General features: G+C 41.3%; 1 protein-coding gene across 8 annotated transcripts in view; it reads right to left on the reverse strand.

Annotated features, from left to right (window-relative positions):
* Positions 1 to 1,710: 1,710 nt before the first annotated feature.
* ephb3b (eph receptor B3b) overlaps positions 1,711 to 13,016 on the reverse strand; it is a 55,212-nt gene continuing 43,906 nt past the window's right edge. For 4 of the 8 annotated variants that reach the window (XM_087783531.1, XM_087783530.1, XM_087783534.1 and 1 more), the window contains exons 11-16: positions 12,380 to 12,627; positions 11,859 to 12,074; positions 10,801 to 10,986; positions 10,506 to 10,705; positions 8,223 to 8,378; positions 1,711 to 5,344 (exon numbers count right to left, since the gene is read on the reverse strand). In XM_087783531.1, coding sequence (XP_087639657.1) covers positions 5,236 to 5,344; positions 8,223 to 8,378; positions 10,506 to 10,705; positions 10,801 to 10,986; positions 11,859 to 12,074; positions 12,380 to 12,627 — 1,115 coding nt within the window. In that variant the 3' untranslated portion in view covers positions 1,711 to 5,235. The remainder of the gene's footprint in view (positions 5,345 to 8,222; positions 8,379 to 10,505; positions 10,706 to 10,800; positions 10,987 to 11,858; positions 12,075 to 12,379; positions 12,628 to 13,016) is intronic. The other 4 variants (XM_087783536.1, XM_087783535.1, XM_087783532.1 and 1 more) reach the window with 2 other exon arrangements.

Consider the following 13,016-nt stretch of genomic DNA (forward strand, 5'->3'; position numbering starts at 1 on the left):
GACTGTGTTAAATACTCCTAGGCTAAAAATGTCTATATAGAAGTTCTTAAAGGGCAACTAACGTCAAAATCGAACTCTCTGGACTTACTTGGTTGCAAATGTTGAAGTCTTCCTCTCCAAGATGCATTAAGTCCTTCATCATGACCATGTTTTGAACTTAGTACTTTATAAAGTTTTTATGAAATCTGGGCGAACGAAAGGTTACGAGAGCGGAGTCCTTTATGATGTAATAATGGCATCACTCCTCCTCCAGCAAGCTGTAATCACGCCCACCATTGTTTATACAAAAAGTCCCTTGAAGGTGGAGACTTCCAGGATTGATAACTGTTTTCAGTGCGCTGGCTTAATGTCAATATTTCAATGAAAAGAGAGTTTTGTACAAACAGACACTGATGAGTACAAGATCAATTTAAGACGCACTTAAAAGCAGATTAAGAAAATTGTATCCATTTAAAAAATGAATCAATTGACCAGCAAATATTTTTTGGAAATGCTAGGCATCATGTTTACGATGTTGAGGCTGATTTACACTTTATTTATACATTTTATATTATTTATATGTATTTTATTTTTTTTAAAGTCTGTATTTTTGTTTTTTCACATTTAAACACTGTAGCCCCAGACCATTCAGTTGAAATAATATTATCTTTCTTTCGGCATTACCCATGAGGCTTTGAAACCGTGAGTCCATTTTCTCCACCCTGACCTATCTTCAGTATCGTCTCTAGTCGCACCAATCTAGTTGTTGTGCTTACAGCTCAGATTTAATGTCTGCTATAGCAAGTGAATGTTGGTTAACAATGCAATGTTGAATGTGAAAGTATACTTTGTACTTATTTTTGCTCTTTTAATGAGCTAACTCTATGTGAGCAGCACTGGTTAGAAGCCATACAAGTTAAGTCATGTTGTGTGTGTGTGTTTTTTTTCCTCTTTTTGTTGTCTTTGTTACAGGTTAACCGAGCTGGAACCTATCAGCAATTAACATCAGCTGCCACTACTTAAGCTCCCTTGTTCCAGTCCGTGGTGTCAGATCTGCAATGTATGATAAAGTTGACCTCACTAGTGTTTCTTCCTCTCATTTATTCGTTGGTTCTTGAACTTTTTGTACTAGTTGTAGTCGGTGATTGTGAACCTCCATCAGTTAATTTTTATTTTCATTTATTATATTGCGTTTCATTGATTTAAAGGTTTCCTGTGAGTTCTTCCTGTTTGTGTTTGTTTCAAATCCCCATGTTTTTTTTTTTTGTGCTTACATACCCTGTTCAGTGACATCACTGACTTCCTTTTCATTGTTTGTTTTGTTTAATAATAAATAATGTAACTTCATCCCATGTCTTCCTGTTATCCAATTATTACATTCACTTGGGTCCAGGTTTGTGACAGCAACCTTAAGCACTATAAGGCGCACTTAAAAGCCTTTACATTTCTAAAAATCGACAGTGCGCCTTATAATCCGGAGCGCCTTATATATGAACATTACCTGGTGGGTGACTTGTTTACAAACACTTTCATGACTCTGCTCTGACTGAGCCGACACGCCGTGGGTGGGATTACGTAATTGCGTCATCACGGGGTGGGATTAACGACGCACGTCACATCATGTCTGTGACGTCTATGGAGTAAGTTTACTCCCACCGTTTTGAGCGAGTGTGTCTTGGTTGTGGTACACTCAATTGGATTTATAAACAAGAAATAACAAATGGACTCAGCTCACATTTCTTAAAATAATTTAATTGCAAAAGGGTCTTTTAAAAATATTTCTACAAGAATGCATCATCATTTTTAGTAATAGTCATCATGTATGTTCGGCTCCATTAAATACATTTCAATACTTTTTCAAAGGGAAGCTAACAATTCTCAGCACTTGATTCGATCCCAGCCACTTTGCTTTTTAATATACATGTACCGGCGGCTCCACCTCGTCTCAGCGCCCGGACACTTGGTGGGATGGGAAATGTTAGAAGACACAACGAAAAAAAAACAACCATCCAGGTTTAGTAACGACAACTCAAAGAAAACAAAAAGGAGTGAAAAGGTCTTGGGGCTTGTTTGGCTGAATGTTGATTACTCACATGATAGAACACACCGAGGGAATGTTGAATCCTACTTGCAGACGAAAAACTAATATATATATATAAAAAAAATTCTGAGAAAGCCTGGCATTTTCCATCACGCATTCGCTCACACTGACACTCCTCACAGTCCATCTTCATTCCAACTGAAAAAGCAGCAAGTAGGATGAAAGAAGAAACCCACAACTACAGTGTATTCCCCCCCCCTCGCCGACTGTTCAACATTAAACTTGAACGTGTGAAGAATCCATGCAAAGATGAATTGTTTGCAGTCGATGCAGTGGCAGTTAAATCATTTTAAGATGCGCAACACAGCCGGAGCCGCTCATCACTCAGTCCATTGGGTTTTCGCGAACATCACTTTTCGGACCCTCGGAGCTCCATGTGCGCCTCATCAATAGTTCATCCCAGCTCCGAAAAAAAAAAAAAAAAAAAGCACCGACATTTTTTCACAGATCGTCTACCATCTGATTGTGTTTAGCTCATCGACTGTCTCTCATTCTCTGCCACATTAAAGTTCGGAGAATCAAGCTGAGCGGAGGAAGATCATTGATGGAAGAACATCCAGGAGATTTTTAATTTTGCAGGTAAAACTTTTTAAAGTACGAAAAATAGGATGCGGGAATAGGAGAGGCACTTCAATTTGGAAATTTGATGAATTGTCTGAACGAAACTGCATTTTGTTTAAAGGATTTAATTGAGATTATTTTAATTTTCCTACAAGCCTTGACAATTTTAACTGCCTTTAAATGAATCGTTTTTAAATAAATATTGGATGAGAAGCAAAATATTTAGCCAATAAAAAAAAAGTATTTTTTAACTGAATTACATTTTTTTTAACAAAATTATATGTATATTTTTTCGTGTTTTCCATTAGTGCCCTATTGTCTTTACTTTAAAATATAAAGTTTGTCCTGTATTTTTCCAATACAGTACATTTAAAAACGTTGTAGATTCATGTTGAATGACTGCCAAAAGAATGCTTAAATACTATCCTTTTGAAAAGAGGCCGACAAAAGTGATATGAAGAGACACGTAACACTCCCGAATAATATTCACACATTGCATTGATCAGCTCCGGCACACGGAGTATCCGAAGCGCTCGGAAGATCAAACCAGTAAAAAAAATCCGATGCGCCCCCGTGTGATGATCACAGACATCCTGAGCCGCAAAAAGCAGCTGCTATTATTTAAGACGAGGATTTTTGGTTGAATGAACGCGGAGGCTGCTGCTTCTGAACTGTACTAATCACGTCGCCGTCTCGAGCCGAGACGAGATGATTGCCGGGCTCGACGGGAAATGAAGAGAGATAATGACAAGGTCAGCCCCTGCCATCGCACTCGTTACCTCGCGAAACGGAATCGAACCACCCGACGAGACGCTCGACTTCAGGTTTTTTTTCCAGCCTCTTGATTGACATGATCACGTTCACCAAACCCTGACCTGGCGTAAATATGGGGCGACAAATACTTGGAAGTCTGGACTTTGGAAGACAAATGGCTGCTTCGGTGATTGTGTTTGAGACGACGTGGGTTTTTTTTGTTAAATGAAAAATGCAAGTGACAAAACCTACACACACACATAGTTATAGATCAATCCTTTCAATCTGTTCCTTCTCTTTTATCCAAAACAACTTTGTCCAAACATTTTTTTTTTTTTTTGTTATTTTTTTTTTTTAGTTACAAAACATGTACAGGCTGTTTAGAACAACAACAAAAATACAATATCCAATTTATATGCAATTTATTTTTGTTTAATAATCAACCTCTTGGAGTTGCTTTTGTCTGATTGTTCTGCGTCCACCTTTTTTTTTCGAAAATGGCCTACGATCCCCGACTGCGAAAGAGGTGAGGGAGGAAGGGAAGGGATGAAGGGAGTGGGCGGATGAGGTACAAATAAATACAAAGGGAGGGTTTTGGGGGGCGGGGGGGGGATGTCATGAAAATAAAAACAATTGGTTATTTCTAAATCCAAAAAAAGTGTTAAAGTAGAAAGAGTTTCTCGACGCATATGCTCGATATGTCCAAAGTTTTGGGTTCAATAGAAAAAGAATATTCATCCACAGAATATAGTTGTTTCCAATATATTTGCTCCTTGACAGTTCATGCGTTTTCTCCTCCGGAGTGGCGACTAGCAGAAGCTGTAATGTACAGTTGACCTGTGCGGAGCGTGGTGGTCGTGGTGGTGTCGGGGGGCGGTAGGGGGTGGTGGGGGGGGGGTCACGTCCGAGCACACTGAATCACATACACGCACACACATAGAAATACGCACTCGATACAAACAAAAGACCACTCGGGCCTTTTGTTGCGTTGTCCTTTTTTTTTTGTTTTTTTTTTCCTCCCGGTGATCACAAGAAAAGCGTCCGTTCCCCGGGTCACTTAGGCCATTTTTGGAAACACAAAAAAAAAACATGATGGTGGTTGGGGGAAAAATGCGAACAAAGATGTACGTGGAATAATAAACGGTGGAGCAACCAGACTCTCGTTCCCCGACGTCCGTGGTGATCGGATGGGTTTGGATCTGTTGGACGGCCTGATGTGTACACTTCCTTCGGCAAGTGCCCTCTAGATAAAAAACACCTTCAATATGAAGATGAAGAAAAAACTCAACAGAATGGCCGCTGGATCATAATTGTCCTCCGTATTCCCGCCATTCTGTCTCGCCATATGTCCGTCAAAACCGAGTAGAGGCTCAAGCTGTGTTTTTGTTTTTTCGTTGTTTTTTTTTGTTGTTTTTTTTGGTCGGATGGCCGAAGCCAATCGAACCAAAATTCCACACATAAGCATGCAAATGTGAACCAGGCTTAGGTGGGATGTAAGGAGGGTGTTGGGGTCGGGGGGTCAGGGAGGGGGAGGGGGGGGGGGTACATGTCTGTCCTCGTCACGGAAGAACACTAGTATTGACGGGTTGAAATATAAAAAGAAAAAAATGATGAAAAAACACGACTAAAAACAGCAAATGGGAGTGACAGTGAGGGTGAACTCTCAAAAAGAACTATTTAGAGGCACTGCAAGCCAGCTTCGAAGCGTCTAAATTGGCAGAGATGGGTTCAGGCAGCTAGGGTTTGTTTTTTTCTTCTTCCAATGGCTCTCTCTCTGGCGTAGCTCCTCCCCCCTTTTTTTGCCGTCCGGTCGACCGCATCGGTTTTGGTTCTCCAGTCGATCACACTTGAACGGGAAGCGTCTGGTTCATCTGTAGTCTCATGTCCTGAATGCTACCGAGGATTTTCTTCTGGTGTCCAGCCAGCGTGACTCCTATCCGCAGCAGATCCCTGTAGAAGAAGAAGACAATCGGTTAAAGATCAACCCCCAGCTTGATGGCGACAGAACTGATTCTGGAGATATCACTTTGTTGCCTGGCAGGTGGGGATGGGAGTTAAGCATTAGGTTAATGATTAAAAAGTAGATGTGGCTTCTGTTTTCGGCAGCTGGAAGACTTCACAGATACAGAAGCGACGCGCTACCTCTATTATCTTTGTGTATTCTGGGAGATTTCCCCCGCTTTTTTGTCAACTTTTCATTTTAAGATTGTTAAACATTGTCTAAAACAGGTAAGGTTTTGAATTGCAGTTGACCCATATTAAAAGCAACAGCTGTACTAATACTCTACCAGTACAAAGAATCGGTGTAATTTTGTTTATCTTGTTTGCACTTAAAGTACCAACTGGGTATTTATGCCACACTGTGAATGATGAACTTCAAAAACTCAAACTAATCTGTTGCACTTTATCTACTTCTGCACTTCAAATGTTGCTGTGAACGAAAAAAAAACTGCACCTTATTGGATTGTACTGTGATTTTGTTTATTATTGTAAACTGTCTGCATCTTTGTTGAGGACTACGGATGGAAAGTAGCATTGTGCTAAATCTGGTGCACTTCTTTTTTAATGTGACTGCAAATTGTCCTTTTAAATAAATAAACTAAACTAAACTACTAGTCCACATGGAATAAACTACCGTAATGAAGAACTCATTTTTCTAGGTGTAATTATTAGTCCAACAAGGGATAATTCCAGGTCTACGGTGGCAAAAAAATAGATGATTGCATCTTAAAAGTGTTTATTTCTAGTTATAAATAACAGTTTAATCTGTACTGTTAGATCCACCCAGATCTACATGTGTTATGATAATATGATGAGGAATGTAATTCCCTTAATATTGAAGTAATAAATCAGTAATTAAACTCTAAATGGGTCAATCTTGTTTTGGATAAACATTTTATTATTTGTATGCTCTTTTATTTCTCTTATTTTTATCTGGCACATCTTAAAATCTGGGTCATAATTCCTACTGTAACTGGTCTGTGGTGACAAGACAGGTTTGAGACCTTGAATGATGTGTAATTATTGATATGATATTGATATTATTGATATTAGACATTGGCTCAAGAGCTACCAGTAGTGATGGGATGATGAAGCTTCATGAAACAGTGTCATGTTGTTTAGAGGTCAGTAGGTGGCGGCATCAGTTTAAAAATGATGTGATGTTTCATTAGAACAGTTGTTCAAAACAAAGGGAAATAGTGCAGAGACCGCCATCTAGTGGACTCTGACAATAACGACACTGCTTCATGAAGCCTCATCTCCAGCTACAAGCCAGGTGTGTTGAAGAACATGACATGATGCATGAAAACTATGACTTGTATAACTTTCATATCTGCAGCAGTTTGCATGAGTAAAATAATAGCCTGGATCTTTTTGTTTGTATTATTTCATTTGATTTACTCTGTAGCTAAGCAGAGCAACGGAGATGTTATTCGATAAGACCCTGTTTGGAGCTCGGGCTATTTTCTGCATCCACTCCATCGAGTGGCACACAAAAAAACAAGCGGAGGATAATCTAATAAAACAGACATGGTGCTTGCCTTCCGTGACTCTGGATCAATTTAAGTGCAGAACCTAAACTCAACCTTGAAAGCACACAAATATAACCAACCCCCCCCTCACTCCCAACACTGTTCATTCATCCTCTTCAAAACGTAATGAGGGTGCAATTTCACACAAAACAAACGGCGTGTTTTTGTTTTATCATATTTCGCCTATTCCCATCAATGCGGTGGCAGAGCAGAAATGATAATAAATGGGAACCATTAGAGGAATTACTGGCCATTAAGGGCAACACAGAGCCACAGTACACTACACCTGACAGCCTGGCCAAATTGAAACAAATTACCCTCACCTCCATTCCCTATTATGCAGCTAATGAGGATGATTTATTTATCATTACACTCCTTAATTAATTTATTTGAGCGTCACTGGCCTTCAATTTTTACCCCGACTTCCATTACATCATTTCCTGTTGGTAAACATGGGGATGGGTGAGTCTTCAAGGTCATCTGAGGAATTGGCTTAGCGCAGGGGTCGGGCAATTATAATTCTTCAAGGGCCACATTAAAATTCTGTCAATGTAGTTAGGGGCCGTAAAGCAAAAAAAAAAAAAAAGACGAGAAAATCCTTAAAAAAAAGGGACATTCGTCATTAGGCTGTGACATTTATAAAGCTAAATAAACTGCAATTTTATTCTTGTATATTTGAGTTTTTTTCAAAACATTTTTTAGATGTCCTTGATTTTCTGGAAATCCTGTTGTGTTATCAGTTTTATCTTGCCCTTTAAAGTATATACTTTATTGAGTATTGTTCTGATTGTTTAAGCGCTTTGTGACCCTGGTCTGGAAAAGCGCTATACAAACTTACTTACTTAGATTCAATTTAAAAAAAATAGTTTTGAGGAATTCAATTATACTCGAAAAATGACACACAAGAAAGAAAGAAGGTAAATAAGTGTTATGTGTAAATGTAAATTAATAATAAATAAATAAAAATACATTTATTAATGCATTAGAACCATTTACACATGATCATCCTTTGACATTTCGAGGGCTGCACTTTGCCCCGGTCTGGCAAATGTGTCGCAAATATTTGACTGCAAAAATCTTTTTTTTATTTAATTTGTTGTAATTTCCCAGCAACTACTACCGACTTTCCTTCTATCTTGTCAACTAAACAGAAGGTGGGTGGTTATCTCTTCTATCCGCGGCCCGTTTGGACAGTTTATCCCGGCGCGTGGGCGACGAGGGTCGGTGTGGGCGACGCCTCCCGACTCTAAGAAATCACTCTCGGGCTCAATTAACTCTACGGACTCCCAACTCACTCGGCTGTCATCTGGGCCACCAGATCGAAGGACGCGAATCCGGCGTTGACGAAGTTGTCGCGGTAGCGGCTCATCTTGATGGCGTCCAGCCAGTCGCCCACGGTGGTGAATGTGGTGTAGTCTGGGACGCAGCGGTCGAGCAAGGGCTGAGATACCCTGCAAGAGGGAGGAGAGGAAGGAGGGATTAAGAGAGGGTTAAGGTCGTTGACTCCGATGCCTCCATTTTGGGGCCAACCTCACGCCCAGACGCCCCCAGAAGCTGAGCGCCACCTCTCCATCTCTCCATCTCTCTCTCTCTTTCTCTCTCTCCCCTCTCCTCTCTCCTCGCATCCTCCCGTCAGGAGGTTGTGTGCAGGGTAGTTAGGGTAAAAGGCAGGGGGTGTGAGTTTTTTTTTTTTTTATGAGTGTGGAGAGACTGGCTGGAGGCTTGGGTTGGTGGATGTCGGCGCTGCAGCTGGTGAGGTGAGGTGTGTGTCCAGATGGTAGATTAAATATTAATCTACACCTACAATCTGTTTTTGTTTTTTTATGGGATTATCAAAAATTTAAGAATTGAAAAGTTTGGAGTTGGTTGGAATGATGAGGCGATAACTTAGATGGTCTGATGAAGCTTCATGAAGCAGTGTCATTATTTTCCAGTCCATTAGGCGGTGGTTTCTGCACTATTCCAATGAAATACATCATTTTTTAAACGGATGGCGCCACCTATTGACCTCTAAACAACATGACAGTGTTTCATGAAGCTTCACCAGCACATCAATACTTTTTTAATCATATTTTTCATAATTTTTTATAGGATTTATTTGGAAACGAGAGTATCTTGTTCTTGAAAAAAAAAGACATAGCTTTAGTAAAAACTATCATGAATAAAAAAAGAAACATAATTGAAGGGATTATTAAAAACAACAAATGTTGTATATCATCAAGTAAATGCACTTTTTTGTCCCTTCAAGGATTTTTTTGTCAAGGAAACGCACTTGACACAAATACAAAAAGTCATCTTTAAAATTGTGCTTGCAACACAGACACACAACAATAAATCAGATTACTGCTAAAAGTAAGTAAAGCCACCTTGAAGGATTAAATAAGAACAAGAACGTAGCAGTAAGGTGATTGCGAAGCTAAAGATTGAGCAGATGCGAAGAGAAAGAGCGCCACTGTTCGCTTCCCTCTCTGGTCTGTTGATCCTTGTCATCCTTTTTGATGGCATTAGATTCATTAACAATTAAAAGAGGAATGGAGAAAAGACAGAGAAAAAAAAAGTGGGACCTAATAACATGCATACAGAGGTTCCATTGAGTAGTGTAGATGGAGTGATTTTTAATAAGGTCTGCGCTTTAGACCCCGAAGCCTCGGGCCGTCGTTAAAGCCAGACTTTGGCTCCCGTTAATGGGGTATTGTTCTGTAAGTCTTCCATCTTTTAAGTTTGCTTCAACAAAAAAAAAAAAAGTTTGAGCCACATACACAAACACAGCAGGGAGGCGAAAAGAAAACTGTCGCACTGTTTCAACTAGAAGGACAAATGGAAGATGCAATCCCCCAAAACACGGGCGCCATTGTTCGCTAATTTCAATTTTCTCGCCCACACAACTGTCAACTAAACTTCATGAAAAAAAGTTTCAACCCAACTAGAGTTTGCTAAGCTCTAGAAATCCTTCAAGGCCAACTAGGACAACAATGCCGCCTCCTTCTGCTCCTAAGATCTGTCCACGGGAGGCCATCTCTCTGCAGGCCCCGGTTTTTGAAATCTTGTTAGTGGCTAATTAAAAGACGCTCCCATCTCCTCCATGCATCGCCTTAATCGAGCTAATTAACTGCGAGCTTAATCTTCTCGGAAAAAAAGTCGCTCCGGTGGCCAACCGAGACCTCGGCTAGCCCCCCGGAGCCCCAACCGGGATTGTCTGCAGCCTTCCCTCGTGACTCCACCGAGACCCCGATGCGGGGACGGATAGGTAGGTCACCTCCCCTTTCTAATCACTGGCAACCTTCATCCTTCGAAAGTCTTCCCAAGAAGCCCGGTTGTGGGAAGAATGAAGAGCGGCTAAATGTAGATGTGACATTACTGATTGAGCTCCCTGTGGGCAGTGAAGTGGCTGTAAGGGATGGAACTGGCAAGTGCAATTTTGGGAATTTGCATAATGGCTCTGGTTACACTTGTGAGAACCAGAGTTTCTTTGGCCCTAATCTACATTCACAAGTGAACCACCCACATGATATGATAAGTTTTTCACCAGCAAAAAGTAGCTCGTGGATGACTTCGATGGCACAGGAATGGACACTTACCCCGACGATTGTGTGCTGTTGGTGACCACCTTGAGGCTGGCGGCGTTGCGGATGAGTTTATCCAGTGTGGCCACGATCTGCGTGAATTTAGGTCGCAGGTTTCTCTCCTTCACCCAACAGTCCAACATGAGCTGGTGGAGCGCCGTCGGACAATCCATAGGCGGCGGCAGTCGATAATCCTGCTCCACCGCATTTATCACCTGCGGGTGAAAAAACAAACGTCAATCAGAACCAGCAACCGAGGTTTTTTTTGGAAACGGTGTGTGTGTCTTAATTTAACGCCCCATATACTCACATCCTGATTGCTCATGTCCCAGTAAGGACGCTCTCCGTAGGACATCACCTCCCACATGACGATGCCGTAGCTCCACACGTCGCTCGCGGACGTGAACTTCCTGTAGGCGATGGCCTCGGGCGCCGTCCAGCGAATGGGGATCTTGCCTCCCTGTGGATATGCGAATGAGTAGGTGAGCATGAAATACTGGAGGGATGGAGCACGAACACAGGGCCACACACATATGAGAGGGAAAGAGAGGGTGAGATAAACACAGTCCGATGCACAGCACAAAGGGTACATGCTAGTAAAGCCGATCTCAGCACACACACAGGATTAGTAAAAATGAGTACGGGAAGAACATACAAGCGTGTGAGGTTAACATGTTTAACGTGCCACACTTCCAACGTCCATAGAGTTCAATAGATGTGCTGCTGGGTTAATAATGGGGTGAATATTTTTGTCTTGTTAATAACATTATACAGTCAAATCTCATTTGTGGTTTCTAACAAAGAATGGAATTCTAATCCGTTGTTTAGGGAAACAGATTATGTTTTTACATCAACTTGGAAGCTAATGTTTTTATGCCGTTTTTTATGCCTACTAAATACGTGGGGAAAAAATGTTCCCCTTTACAGAATGTATGTGGATAAAAGGATAAATTATTAAATTGTGTTGGTATTCTCTATTTCCTTTCGGATCAAGGGAGGTTTAAAGGGTGCTCTATGGGTAAAAATAACACTTTTATGTGATGTTTTTGTTTTTACATTTAATGGATTTCTTAGCAATGATTGCTGACATCTTAAACACATTTGTGGTTTGGTGGTACGTGCTGCCCTTTATGCCTCAAGCTAGTAATAGTATTGAATTGTGGAACAACTAGATAGATAGATGAGCCCTCTGGAGGTCTCCTTTGGAAAATTGTTGAAAATGTTGAATCCTTGAAATGTGTGATTCTTTAATAAATGAGCTTTTTTGTGGAAGTATTTGATGATTCACCGATGCTTTGACATATCACAAAGGCACCTTCTAACATTGCTTCCAATCATGGTTTGTACAAAAACAACATGATGGCTTACCAGTGAGCTGGTGTAGGTTGGGTCCGTCGCATCGTCCTCGAGGAACCGGGACAGGCCAAAGTCGGACACCTTGCACACCAGGTTACTGTTCACCAGAATGTTACGGGCCGCCAAGTCTCTGTGCACGTAGTTCATATCCGACAGGTACTTCATGCCGGCGGCGATGCCGCGCAGCATTCCGACCAGTTGAATCACTGTGAACTGACCGTCGTTCAGCTGGCAACGGAAGAAAGACAAGGTGAGTGAATTGCATCCTGGATGAAGTTAAATGGATATACGTACATTTGGCACAGTTATACTGTTTAGCTACTTATTTGCTTTTATCTTTCAATTAATAAATGATCAAGCCATGCTTAATTTTGGCCTACAGCATTCTGCTTTTATCCAATTTCAGAAAAACAGATATTATCTTAGAAGTACTATTGTATCCAACAAATATTATAAATTAACTTTCAATGCAATCATGTACCAATGAAACACAAGTTTCCTATACAGTGTATTCATATTTGTGTTGAACTCACCCTCAGAAAAGAGTCCAGAGCTCCGTTCTCCATGAACTCCGTCACTATCATAACTGGCCGACTCTTGGTCACGACCCCCTCCAGTCGAATGATGTTGGGATGGTCGAACTGGCCCATGATGGACGCCTCGGACAGGAAGTCCCGTCGCTGGCGGTCGGTGTAGCCCACCTTCAGCGTTTTGATGGCCACGATGATTTCCCGGCGTCCGGGAAGCTTGAGACGACCGCGGCACACTTCGCCGAACTCTCCTGCGAGAGCCGAGCGAAACAGCCAGAGGAACGGCAAAAAGACAAAGAAGGAAAGATGGGAAAAGACAAAAGTAGAGGGAAGGGAATGATGAGACAGTGGAGGAGAGTGGGGGAAGGGGGAAAGAGGGGAGAGGTTAACTGGTTAGAACCAAGGAGCCTGGGTGGGGAGCAGGAGTGGAACAATGATCACTGCAAGCGGACTCTAGAGCCATTTTCATGGCATGGTGGTGATGGAATATCATACAGTGATTTTCTTTTTTGGGATGTCAAACTACTAATGAGCAAACATTGTAAAGTGCGTGTGGAGCGTGAGAGAGGAGTGTGAGTAGATGCACGGATGAGATGATGATATTCTTAACTGGTTAACTAAGATGAGATGAAGATGGAGG

This window comes from Callionymus lyra, chromosome 2, assembly GCF_982586985.1.
Source record: "Callionymus lyra chromosome 2, fCalLyr1.hap1.1, whole genome shotgun sequence".
NCBI classification, from domain to species: Eukaryota; Metazoa; Chordata; class Actinopteri; order Syngnathiformes; family Callionymidae; genus Callionymus; species Callionymus lyra.